Here is a 13,574-nt window from a genome sequence, read left to right on the forward strand (position 1 = left end):
GATGGTTCTCCCTCTTTTGGTGATTGCTGGGGGGGGGGAGAGAATGTTGAATAGATGTGGGATATGGGGAGGAAGCAATTGCAAAGATCCAAGGAGGAAGGCCAACCATCTCTGTGCTTTTCCTGAGAGCATCTTTTGCCACCCACCCTCACCCCTTTTTTACTTCCTCTTCATGGTACAGTGGCTGTTGAGCAATCTTCCTTTTTCATAGCATAACAGTTTTGCTGTGAAAGAAGAAACAAGTAATTTAAGAAAGCCGTTGGTAGCAGCAGCAGGACTATTACTGGCTGGGAGGTGCATACCAACCTTAGCCTCCCCAGCCTTTTTCTGCTGCACCTAGAGAACAGCAGCCTGGTAGAGGAGCCAGAAGGTTTGGTCAGTTACCCTGCCTATGGAGAACAAGAACTTTGCCACAGTTCGGGTTGGCTTTGGGGAAAGAAGCCTATTTATTTGGAGGCTGCATTGATGGCTGGTCACCACCTGTGGGCTAGCCCCTGTGGAGCTGGGCCAAAGAGGGTTACCCCTTTGGGATGTTCCATCTGGGGACAGAGGCACACTCACTGTTCTGCCAGTTCTAGTGCATCTCCATCTCTTTTCTGAAAACAGGAGCACATGGCGCTAGTCAAAGCCTGCCCCTTTTTTACTATAAAACCTGGTGGGAGGAGCTTGAATGCTATTTTTTTAAAAAAATTCAGCTTTGAAGAGATTTTGTAACTGATCTGCAGATCAACCTGTTCCCCCTCCGGGTGTGGCCAATGGAAGTACTTTTCTGTAGGCAACTAGTGTGCTCACAGCCTGTGTTGTAAAAACTTATAGGGGTTCTCTCGCGTAGAGAAAAAAGGCCACCAAGTAGCAGCGAGTTCAAAGCATTTATTCAATAGCTACTGCAGTAGGGCAAAACATATACATTTCACAGCAAAGGGTGAAACATGGGTCGCGCGCACCCCCCTTTCTGCTTTCCCCTTTTATATGGTTTTCTTTGCAGATCACAAAGGCTTACACAGAGAAAAGACTTATCTTGGCCAGGCAGGAATGTACACTATCAGCAGACATAGGGCTCATCCAGATGATTGCAAAATGTGTGACACGCCCGCTATGTGTGTTCATTATTTTTCGGTTGTCCAAATGACGTCTCGTGCTGTTATGCATTTTCGGGGGTTAAATCCGCTCCTTGCAATACCGGCAAAAATGCAATTTGCTGTTTAAAATTGGGAATCATCCACTGTGCCTTCAGGAGTTAGGATACAATACCGCGGACTTTACAGCTGATGGACGGTTCTTGGGCATTTCCCCTTGCCCCTTCTCCTCATTCCAGCCAATCACATATCTGCACTTTTGTGTATGTGCGAGAATAAGCCTGGGAAAATTGAACCAATCATCGCAATGATGGGGTGTTGGGGGGGTCTGCAACTACTGCGCAGATGCATTTTATTTTTTGCCAGCCTGCAAACTGGGCTGCCGCTCTGGGTGAGATCTGCAATGCACAGCAAGAGAGAAAGGGGGTGTGTGGTAGGTTTCAGCCTGCCTGGGAAATTCTTGTCAATTTCATTCTACTTGCTGGGGGTTTTGCTTCAAATCAGAAAAGCATACATTGGTTTAAGTGTAATATCACAAGTGCAAACAAGAAAAGGGCTTCTGGTCGGTTTCAAGCCTGCTCTGGAAAGCTTTGTCAATTTCATTCTCCGTGGGAAGGAAAGGGAGAAGGATGGGGGGGACACCTTTCTTGCTTTTTTGGAGAAATAAGTGCATTGCCAGCGTGTGTATCTCCTTAAATATCAATAAAGGCTGAAAAGCATACATTCGTTTAAGTGTAATATCGCAAATGCAAACAAGAAAAGGGTGTCAATTTCATTCTGGTGGGAAGGCAGGCATGAAACTGACCAGCAGCCTTTCCTTCCTAGGCGAGAACTCCTTCACAGCCATATTGTGCTTCGTTGCAAAGGGGGAGAGGAGCATACGTAATTTTTTTGCTGACCAATTGGTTGATAGGGGGAGGTTTTAGAGGCGGAGCTTGGAAAAAGCGAAAAGAATGTAGGGGTCTTACCGCTGCGTGTGCGAGTGCAAAAAAGCATTTTTTTTAATTGGGAAAGAGCGAACTAAAAGGCAAAGTGAGGACTATCAGATGACAAACCGAATATGGAAACCGTGGATTATCCCGCTCTGTTTGGATAAGCCCATAGTTACATATGCGGGTATAGCTTTCTAACTCAGGTGTTTGCAAATTGTCCAGGGATACGACCTTGATCTACATTTCTGTTTTTACTACAGCCTGGGTGTGACAAGGGTGAAGGCACTCCCCATGAGCAATCAGTTGCATGTGAGCTTGCTCCTACCTCGGTGAGAGATTGGGGAGGGGGGGAGAGGAATGTGAATTTACCTGGCTTCTAAGTGAGAGGTGGAATGTTGGGGTGCCGTGTCTGTGGTGAGCATGAATGCGGCTCAAACGCATATTCAGTGTGTGTGGTAGGTATTCTGTGATTTTGCTGCCTTATATTGTTTTGATTTAATTTATGTATTGTACTCTTTTTGTATATTTCTTTTGTATTGTTACACTCCACCCCAATCTCTGAGCGGTGAGAGATCTCCAGGGGTCCCTGTGCCACTATCTGTACTCTTCCATAGACAACTGGCCTGCAGTAGGGTCTAATGCAGTGACTCCCAAACTTCCCCCCCCATGGACCATTTGGCAGACCACTTAATGACTCTTATTATTTATTTAATATCCTGCCCTTCCTTCCAGGACAGCAAACAAAACACTAAAGCCACTGCAAAACATCTTAAAAACAGACTTTAAAATATTGTTGCACGCCACCCCAATCTCCAAGCAGTGAGAGATCTCCAAGGGTCCCTGTGCTTACCCAGGGGTTTGGTTTCCTTTAAAAGAAGGTTAGCAGAGAGTGTGGTGTCTCTATTAAATATGGTTTATTTATTTACACAACCTGAGTTTAAGATGGAGGGGTTCAAAGCATCAGAAGTCCACCAGTAGATGTTGCTTTTCCATCAGGCTTACAGAAGGCATCCTAAAGCCATGGTGCAGAGAGCCAGCCTCTGCCTGTCTCTAGTTCCCAGTCTTTTCTCACATTGGGAAATATAAGCTTCTCTTTTGGCCCCAGGAGGGGAGGGGGGACTCTCCTGAAGAGTTTCAGTAGCAATAGGATCTCCCTGGCCCATTCACCAGTTCATGGGCACTTGACAAGAGCCATTAGCCCACCTGCCCACTCTGTTACACTAACAAAGGAGACTCATCTACCAGTGGATCAGGTGTCTCAACTGCAGAGCCCACCTTCAGGTGCAGAGTTCCAAATCAGAGGCTGGAAAGGGAACTCCAACTGACAGGCAGGTCTCCAATGATGGGTGGAGGCCTGGAGGAGGCCTTTCAGGTATCCTGGGCCTAAAATGAAACCATTAATCTGAAGAGACCATTTGAAGTTCCTCCTTAACAGCTAAGTTCACTCTGTCCATTTCATCAGGGCTTTTGCAGAAATTCTTCTTGGGCAGTCCTAGAGGCATGCTACTGTCCGCTTTCGCTGGACTGTCCTTTTCCCCCCAGCACAGGACCGTTGAACATCCATCTCCTTTTTCTGTCTTGCCTCCAGCATCTATAGGAGGGAAAGTGGAGTCAGGAGCACAGTGTACTAGGACTGCCAACACCCTCACTGGCGTTTCACAGCTGTCTGGCAAACAGAACAACTGTCCCATCTAAATTGTTTCTTGTCAAGTTTCTGTTAATGCACAAGAGCAGCTTTGGGAGGAGAGGAAGTGGCAACAAACCTTCCTGTGAGAAGAAATCTGTGAGAAGCACAGACTTTGCAATATGTCAATTTGCACCATTGTTTAAATGCTGTGAGCTTCTTTGGAGACTTCAGTTGAAAAGCAAGACATAAATCTACTAAACTGATAATGATCTAAAGCAGTCAAGCTTTGGGGAAACAACATTGCACCCTAGCTAGTTTCAAACCACTAGCCGTGGTGATTTTCCTTCCCAATGTGGTGACCTAGATACTGTATAAAAAAGAGCAGCTCAACTTATTTAACAAATTACTATTCATTCCAGCCACTGAAAAATTATGATTTTTTTGTTTAGTTGTCAGTTCTTAAAATGCCTTTAAGGAACTTATTATATGTTTTTATTTTATTTATTTTTATTGATCAGACACCGATACAAGTTTTATTTTACAATAGGTTGATTCTGCTTTTCTCCAAGTGGCCCAGACAGGGTGATAATGCAGTGCTGGTCCTTGACTAAGAGAGAGCAGGCTGGAGATTTTACTCACTCATGAAGCTCCCAGGGCCTGCCTACACGATAGGCCTACCCTACAGGTCTGTTGTGAGACTAAAATAAGGGAGAGGGAGCTCTTTGGAGGAAAAGTTTGATAAAAATGTAATAAACGATATTATATCCGCTGGTGCTTAACGTAGGTATGTAGACAATTAATTTGGAATCAATTAACAAATAAGTAATGAATAACTGTCGTATCTATTCCACCGTCAACCCCCAAAGGTGGCTGGGCTACGCCACCTCGTGGCTGCTCTTGGGAACCGCAGCGGCTAAAGGGAAAGCGGGATAACTGGTCGCGCTCATGTGACGTAATCGGGAGGCGCGGTTGCCTGGGCCGCCGATGCCGCTCGTTCGCCGAGGAGTGTGAGGAAGATGCGGGAGCAGAGTGAGGAAGAGCAGCGGCTGTTGCTGTTGAGGAAGAGGGTGGTGGCGCTACAGGTGGGGGGACCAGGATTTCGGGTCGCACCTGTTGGCAGGACTGTGAAGTAGGAGTGTTAGTCCTCATGGTTTTATCCAGGGCTGTGGAGTCGGTACGCCAAACCTTCGACTCCGACTCCGACTCCACCCAAAATTGCTTCTGATTCCACAGCCCTGGAAAGCGCTGTAAATGTCTTTTTAAATTGGAAGCTCTCATAGGAGCATTTTTATCGCTGCCTGAATATGCGCTGATCTTGGCATCACAGCATTTGTCTTCATCTGGGTCCTGTGTCATACACTCACACAAAATGTTTTCCATCTTGAGTTATGGTGAAATGCTCAACTACAGCTGACTTCATGGGAAGCTTCTTTGACATTTTGAATTTATATTTTAAAAAATTTGTCAATCAAAATTTATTTTGAAGTCGGAGTCGGTACATTTCTGCCGACTCCGACTCCACCCAAAATTGCTTCTAACTCCACAGCCCTGGTTTTACCTTAAATTGGGACTGTCTGCAGGCAAAGCAGATGAGCTACCACTGAGCCATGGCTCTTCCTCCCCCCTCCAGCCCCCCAAAACCAGGGCCTGGTCTGCGTGAATATATCTGTCACCTTGGGACTGGCATCAGGAGCAGAGTATGCAAGGATTGCCAACTTCCTCATTGGCCTTGCTCCTGTGTCTCACAGCAGTCTGGCAAACGTAGAGATAGAAAAACTGCCCTTGTATAATTTTTGTTTGTCAGTCTTTTGTTAAAGGCATAAGATGGGGGGGGGAGTGGCAGCCCTAGTAGGCTGTCCTGTGTGGGCTTACCTTATTATACCAGAGGTTGGACTAATAGCCTTTAATTCCTTTCTGAATTGTGATTGTTATTTTTTATGGTTTGTTTTCTTTCTAGGCCTGTGTCAGAGGTTACCTGACCCGGAAGCGATTTCAGAGCTTAAAGGGGGAATATGAGAGCATCGTCAAGGAGATTGAAGGGGGTCTGGATTGTCTGCAGTGGAACAGGCGTTCTGTGCTAACACCGGTGTTTCTCCAAAAGGCATGATTGTTGGTTCTTTCTGCTTTTAGCAGATGGCTCCTGTCAGGACCATCAGTGGCCTGAAAGATGTTGGGGCAACTCCTCCCCCCCCTTCCCTGGGGCTTCATAAGGAAGGCCTCTGTGCCCTGAGGGAAGGCAGAATAATATTAATGATCAATCTTTATTTTTACCCCGCCCTTTTTCCAAAACTGGAACTCAGGGCGGCTTACAAATAAAAACTACACAGAGGTAAAAAAAACATACAAAAATATACAATTAAAATAGAATTAAAATATTTGTGACATTAAAACCATGAAACATACACTTAAGATACTAAGACAATTTAAAACATTAAGAATTGGACCATAGAACAATACAATACAGAAGTGAGGGAGTCCAAGCTGGGGAGCTTGTGCCGTCAGCTCCCAGTTAGCCTGTGCGGACTCTGTCTCTCTACATTTTATATGCTTCATTTGTTTTAGTATTTTAACATTAGAAACTGCTTTGGTTGCTGTAGCAAAAAAGGTGGTGTATACATCCAATAAATAAATAATAAGTTTGCAAGCTTTGAATTGCACCAGAAGGGAAGAGAAGAGGGAAATTGTGGTACTATTGCAGCCTTGTATTTAAGAAATAATCTTTGCTTCCAGGTGACAAGGAATTCCATGCAAGCGAATGAGTGGGTTAGTGGAGGGAGGGGTGGCTCCCTGAATCCACCCCCTATCAGTCTGTTTGGTCTCCATGCTGTCCATGGAGCAAGGGAACTTCCTCTGTGGCCATCAAGGAAATGCAGTGGGCTGGTAGAGGAGGGCACTCAGGGTGTCATGGGACTTTTTTCTTTTTGTACTTCGTAGTGCAACGTTGCCCCTTCTGGGTAGAGATAATTGTATTGATGCATAGTGATGTTTGTTTCTCTATGCCAATAATGCTCTTCTTCTTGCCTGTCTTAAATATAGCCTGTCCAGAAACCAATAAAAACTGCGAAATTAAGCGGCCAAGAGCTAGGAGCCAACAACAGTGAGTCGCATAAAAAAGAGGCAAAACTTTGTTGTCAAGAGGAGTTACAATCTGAGAACAAGTGTGATCGTGAGGTGCAGCTTCCAAGCAGGCTTCCAGCTGAGGCGGTGGCAGAAACTGAGGCTGACGAGGAGCGTCTTGTGGGCAAGCCCTCTGGGAATACCTGCAGCCTGCCAGGAGACAGCGAGGAACGCAAGGACCACAGCTTCACATCCTCTGAATGGAGCAGCACAATCCTGGAGATGGAGGCTCCAAGGCTGAGTCAGGGTAAGGCATGTGGATGTAACAACTGGAGACCCCATGCATGGTGGGAAAGTCTTCCTTGTTTTTCTTATTTCCTTAGAATTGGCACCATGCATGGTGCTTTACAGAATTAGCCTAAGCCCAAAGACAGGTTCCTGCCCCAGGAAGCTTACAATCTAAATGTCATCACCTGGGGATGGGGGTGGAAAGAAGAGCCAACAGCAGGGGAGGGAAAGGCAAGGGTGACAAGGGGCAGGGCCTTTCTGACTTTTTTTTCACCTCTTCTTGTGCAGAGCATCACTTCCAAAAAGGACCAGAGATGCCCCAAACGGTGCCTGACCTCCATCGCTGCCGTAAGCACCTGGCCATGGAGCTGCTGTGGCTGCAACAAGCGATCGCCAGCCGGAAGAATGTAAGAGCCTGCCCCAAGGAGCCACAGCCATGTGATGTCTTCTGTGTGGGGGGGAGGGGGAAGGAAGACGGCGTTCCCATAATTATCCAAAGCCCAGACCAGTCATGCTCTGGACAGTGCTATGACTTCTGTGCTCCTTTTGGTATCTCTCCCTGTGAGCAAAGGGCTGGGGTTGCGGGATGGGAGGATCCCTCAGCTTGTGTTTCATTTAAAATCCATGGGTGTGTTCAGCCACAAATAGTTAAAACTGACAGGGGAGGTCTCCACTGGAATTTAAAGGTTTCAATTGTATGCTGGTGCTTACTACCATTTAATATTAATTTCAGAAGCAACAGTGCAACTAGGTGTTGTACAAAATATGAGACACATTGCCTGGACGTCATCTGCTTTTGATTTCCTTGTTTCTTCCTCTTCTGTTTATAGTATTTGACGCTGAAGCAGAAGTTGGGGAGCCCAGAGTGACTGCTGGCTTGAAGCGGAGGGTGTAAGGCTCATGGTCCTGTTTGCACAGAAATGGAAGCACCTGGCCTTACCAGCCATCAGTGGGAAGGAGAAAGTATGGGGGAGCAACACTCTCTCTGTTTACAGAGGAGGGCTTCTTGCTTGGAGATGGCCACTCCACACGCCGCCACCACCCCGGATCCTGATCAGGCTCAGCTTTGATACTTAGGAAAGCAACAGTGAAGATTCTCTTCAGATTGTTCATGTCAAATATCTGCCTGTTGTGGATGCGTTTTGTGGAACAGCAATAAAGAAGAACAGGGCTCCTTGTGGAAGGCTCAGACCCATTTCTACAGGCTGATAATTAGGTTTCTAGGGGCAGAGGAACCTACAAAGTCATAGATTTGGCCTGAGCACAGAAAAGCAGGTCAGGGCTCTGAGCTTTCCTGGCTCTAGCTCCAGGCCAAGACTGGCCCAGGTCTACTGTGCTGTCACATTCATAGAGGACATCACTTCCAGCCAGGGGAGAAGCAGGGAGCCTTCCTTCTGGAAGCATCTCTAGCTAGTAGTTTCTGTGGCAGTCAGCCAGTCACCTGGACTCTTTAGTCATGCCATACCTAACTTGCCTAGAGCCATGAACTTAAGAGACCAGTTAGACCACTTTAGCAATCTCTTTTTGTACAGAGCGCTCTGCAACAGAGCTGCATGATTAGCAGAGCATGCCTCTTTCTTCTTGTGACTTAAAGTGCTTCAACAGCTTTGCATATAAGCCCACGTAAGTTGCTAGCTCCCAGTAATTCCTTGCCTGCCTGCCTGTTCTTACATACCTGTTAGTCATTTTTGACCTAAATTAGAAGCCTGACTTCTGTAAAGCTTCCCTAATTGGTTGACTGGAGCTGAATCTTTTTCATTCTGGGTGACTGAATTCCTGTTTAGAAAGGCTGGGTTTTAGGACATGACTCCTTGTTTGTTAAGTAAAATTACTAGTTCTGTTGATAAAAGCTGCTGGTGGGCATGTGGTTCATCTGGGACCTATGATCAATTATGGTGGCCTTGCCCCAAGGTCACTGTGTTCTGGAATAAAGTTTTCAGATAAATTGGTAATATTACAACATAAGAGACTGCACCGGATCCTAAACTGGCTTTTTGATGACTCCACTTATACTTGATTTGCTCTATAAGAATTTCATTTCATTTTTATTAACTGCTGCAAAGCTGACCATAGGAAACACTGGCGATTTCTGGACACTGGTTTCCTACAGGGGTGCACACTGCTCATAGGGGGAAAACTGACTTGGCATGTACGAAATAGATGGACCAAGACCAACCCTTCAGTATTTTCTGAAACTTGGTTTATTTTCCCTCAGTATGCTATAACCCATGAACGTGGTTTTTGTGCCCCCTCCCTCCAGCTATGGCACATAGCACCCTCTGGAAAGATACCTTTGGTTAAATCATACCATTTATATTTTTGTTCTTAATATACAATACATGGCTGTCTCTTCTCTCATTTTATTACTTATTTAAAGTTAGAAAGTCTGTGTAAGGGCTACATACAACGTAGGCTCCTGATGCTGCTTGGTTACTGTCAGCCAGAGACCACGCTAGACTCAAGGGGTGAGCAACCTTTTTTTTCTGTTGGGGCCCACATTCCCTCGGGGGATAATCTGTTGGGTGACGCATGGCAGTGGTGGAGGGCACTGGATGATGGGCAGAGCCACAGGCAAAAGTGTCCAGAATAAAGACCATCCTCCCATCAGTTTTCACCATGGCTACCTTATATTAGAATTTCCAAGTGGATGGCGGTCTACTCAGAAGTCAGATCCACCAGGTCTGATGGGGTTGCTCTCAGTTATGCAGAGGATTTTTTTTTTAGTACAACAGACTAATACAGCTACTTTTCTGGAAAACAAGTGAAAGTAATTCCTTTCTGCCTTTAGTGTGCTGTGTATATATAGGACAGATATGACCCAAACCTACCAAATCAAATCTACCAATGTGATGGGATGTGTATTCTGTCGAATTCTTTTTTCCTTAAGCCATGCAGCCAGGAAAAAATAAAAACATCCGTTTGTTTTTATCAAATAAAATATTGCCCCTTCTGAAACTACATAGTTTCTGTTCTGGGGTGGCAGTGTGGGACTGCTTCAAGTGGTGTTGAGGACTGCACGAAACAGACTAGAGGCCGCAGGGGATCACTTGTGAGCTGCAGCAAGCTTTGGGGGCCTGCTGTGTGACGAGAGAGGGCTTACCAGCAATTGGGTGAAAGGGGAAATCTCATATGGGCCAGTAACCAGCATTTCCCGCCACCAACTTTGAGTTGGTGCTGGCAGAAGTGAGACTTTCTCCAGTGGTCCCTGCCTTTGATAGCTGTCAGTACACAGTGCTTCCTGGGCTCCCATCTACAGGGCCAAATATGGAAAGGATCCCTGTGTTCATCTGTAACCATACGTGTGTTTCTAGAGGAGAACATTGAAAGACATAAGAAGAGCCTACTGGATCAGACTAATAACCCAGCCAGATGTGCATCCTGACCTACAGTGGCCAACTAGATGCCTATGGGAAGCCCGCAAGTGGGACTTGAGTGCAAGAACACTTCCCCTTCCTGCAGCTGGTATTCGGAAGCATGCTGCCTCCTACTGTGGAGGCAGAGCATAGCCATCATGGCTAGTTGCCATTTATAGCCACCTCCTCCAAGAATTTGTCTAATCCTCTTTTAAAGCCAGAGAGCCAGTGTGGTATAGTGGTTAAGGTGTTGGACTACGCCCTGGGAGACCAGGATTCGAATCCCCACACAGCCATGAAGCTGACTGGGTGACCTTGGGCCAGTCACTGCCTCTCAGCCTCAGAGGAAGGCAATGGTCAACCCCCTCTGAATACTGCTTACCATGAAAACCTTATTCATAGGTACCCAGGTAGCTGGACTTTTCACACGTTATAAAAACACGTATTAGTGATTTTTAAAGGTCCCAGCACCCTTGCTGCCCGGCATTCTCCACCAGCTGTTATGAAGGGACCTTGAAGTTCCTGATGAGCATAGCTCACTAGAAATCCAAGTTGCCCTATCAAGAGAGCAGCAGGATCTTTTGCTGGAGTTACCCGCACGTCACCCCCAGAGCATGTATAAATTTACCCTTAACCCACTGACACACACACTGAAAGTAAAATAAAGAGTGGTTTTATTAAGAGAAGAAACAAGGAAAAATATTGCAGTTTACAATTGCAATTAACAATGAGCAGCTTTCTAACTATTATTCATTCATTCAGCAACACTGGGTAGACTAAAACAAAGAGACTAACCCTATAAACACTTTCACATTAAGCTCACCCACACAGAAAGAAGAGGGAAAGAAAAAGGCCCAGGGGATCGACTTGAAGGCAGGCCATTTCCATTTCTTTTAAAGCCATTCATGTTGATGGCCATCACTGCCTCTTCAAGCCATAGTCCAACTGCACCACATGAGGAAGGACTTTCTTTTGCCTGTCCTGAATCTCCCACCAGCTTCTTCAGTTGTCCGTGAGTTCTAGCATTATGAGAGAAGAAAAACTTTTCTCTATCCAGATTCTCCATGTCATGCATGATTTTATACTCTTCTCTACCTCATACTCGCCTTTTCTCTAAACTAAAAAGCCCCACAAGGCAAGTGCTTCAACCTTTCCTCATGGGGGAGTTGCTCCATCCCCTTCAGCTCCATGAAGCATACCATACATGTCTGACAGCATAATATGCTTCTAACCAGGATATTGCATGTACCAAAAATCAATCAAAGAAGGGTAGATGTGTGATGATTCTGTGGCAAAGGAATATGTAAGCAACTTCTAGAAAAGTGCAAAAGGCAGCAAGCGGGGATGTTTTAAATTCTGTAGGAATTATTCTGCTAGTAACCATGGGTGTGTGTGTGACAAATATTTGTCATGGTTGCTGAAGCTTTAAAAGGGGAATAGACACATTAATGGAGGATAAGGCTATCGATGGCTACTAGCCTAGCCGCAATGGCTATGTTCTAACTCCAGTATTAGTGTACCTCTGAACGCTAGTTGGAGAACGTATATGCCTGGGGAACGCACTGTTGCTCTCATGTCCAGGCTTCCTTCCCGTTGGGGCAACTACTTGGCCACTGTGAGAGAATAGGATGCCAGGCAAGGTGAGCTTTTGGTCTGATCCAGCAGCGCTCTTCTGATGCTACGTGGACTGCCCCCTCCACACCACTGGACATTCTCGACTGGCTTCTGAGACTGCACCAGAGATTGCCCACACACTTTTGCAAGGACTTGCGGCTGTTTTTGCTCCCAGTGAAAAACGAGAATCTCCAGAAGTTTAACTGGGTCCCTCGTACCACCATCTGCCCTTTTTCTGCTCTTGTACTGAATGACAGGACACAAATCATCTGCTGCGGTGGCTGCAGCAAGGCGCGATGTGGGGAGATGGAACATCAGATTCTGTAAATCAATGGCCTTCAACTGGTCCAGACTCAAGACACACCTCTGACTTCTAACCTGCAACACTGGACCCACGTTCACATTTTTACTTTTGTTATGTTACTGAGGGGAGATATGATAGCACTCCTCAAGTACTTGAAAGGTTGCCTCACAGAGGAGAGCCAGGATCTCTTCTCAATCGTTCCAGAGTGCAGGACACGGAATAATGGGCTCAAGTTGCAGGAAGCCAGATTTCGGCTGAACATCAGGAAGAACTTCCTAACGGTTAGAGTGGTACGACAATGGAACCAATGACCTAGGGAAGTGGTGGGCTCTCCAACACTGGAAGCCTTCAAGAAGCATCTGCCTGTCGGGTATGCTTTCATTTGGATTCCTGCACTGGGCCAGGGGTTGGACTTACTGACCTAATAGGCCCCTCCCAACTCTACTATTCTAGTATTCTATCTATGATTCTATGATTGACAGGAAGGTTGTCCCATCCACCTGTCAAAGTTGGCCTACAGGATGGGAGCAAAAAATGAGTTGGGGGGTTAGGGTGGCTAAGCCTCCCCCCACTCCCTTTAGACCTGGCTAAGCTTCTTTCCATTCTCCTCCCTTACTCCCTTTAGACCTGGCTAAGCCTCCCCCCACCTCACAAGGAGGAGGGCAGCGGGGGAGGGAGATGGTGGTGGGCGGCCCAGGTGAGTCACGGGGAAAACTCAGGACAGGCCGGAACAGCTCCTCAGCAACTGACCGGCTGTTCCCTCCTCGTCAACCACAGCTGAGTTTGTAACAGCATCTGTGATGCAGGCAGGGGGCGCGCAGCAGAGCAGGGCAGTCGTTGGGGAGCTGCCCTGGCCTCTCCTGAGGTTTTTCTCTGTGGCTTGCCTGTATCACCCTTCCCCTCTGCCTCTGCCACCTCCCTCCTCTGCTGCTGCAATGAGGCAGGAAGCTTCCCAGGTATGTGTGTGAGGAGTTGGCGGTACAACTCCTCCCTGTAGAGAGGCGGCGAAAGTAAGACTCTACTCAACTTCCCTAGCATGGCGACCCACCTCAGGCTCGCAACCCATGGGTTGAAGACCTATGCCATAGAAGATTTTCCAAGCGAAAATTTGCTATGCTGCAACACAGGAATTGTAATACTTTTTGAGCCTGTCCTGCCAATGTCCACAGAACCCGCTTTGACAGCTGAGTAACCTGGCTACAATGGCATTAATGGGTAGGCAAATCATCCCCTCTTTCTCGACCACTGTAAATTGGGGGGGGGGATAAGAACTCCTTTGCAGGTTTGTTAGGAAGGCAAGCACAATAAGGATTGCAAATCGTT

General features: G+C 46.6%; 1 protein-coding gene across 1 annotated transcript; it reads left to right on the top strand.

Moving 5' to 3' along the window:
- Positions 1–4,570: 4,570 nt before the first annotated feature.
- Positions 4,571–9,888, top strand: IQCC (IQ motif containing C). Its single transcript, XM_061596508.1, has 5 exons — positions 4,571–4,717; positions 5,593–5,736; positions 6,672–6,999; positions 7,269–7,387; positions 7,811–9,888. The coding sequence occupies exons 1-5, from the start codon at positions 4,652–4,654 to the stop codon at positions 7,847–7,849; spliced, it is 696 nt and encodes a 231-aa protein (XP_061452492.1). The 5' UTR covers positions 4,571–4,651; the 3' UTR covers positions 7,850–9,888.
- Positions 9,889–13,574: the final 3,686 nt, after the last annotated feature.

The sequence above is a fragment of the Rhineura floridana genome, chromosome 15 (genome assembly GCF_030035675.1).
Source record: "Rhineura floridana isolate rRhiFlo1 chromosome 15, rRhiFlo1.hap2, whole genome shotgun sequence".
In the NCBI taxonomy this organism is placed as follows: Eukaryota; Metazoa; Chordata; class Lepidosauria; order Squamata; family Rhineuridae; genus Rhineura; species Rhineura floridana.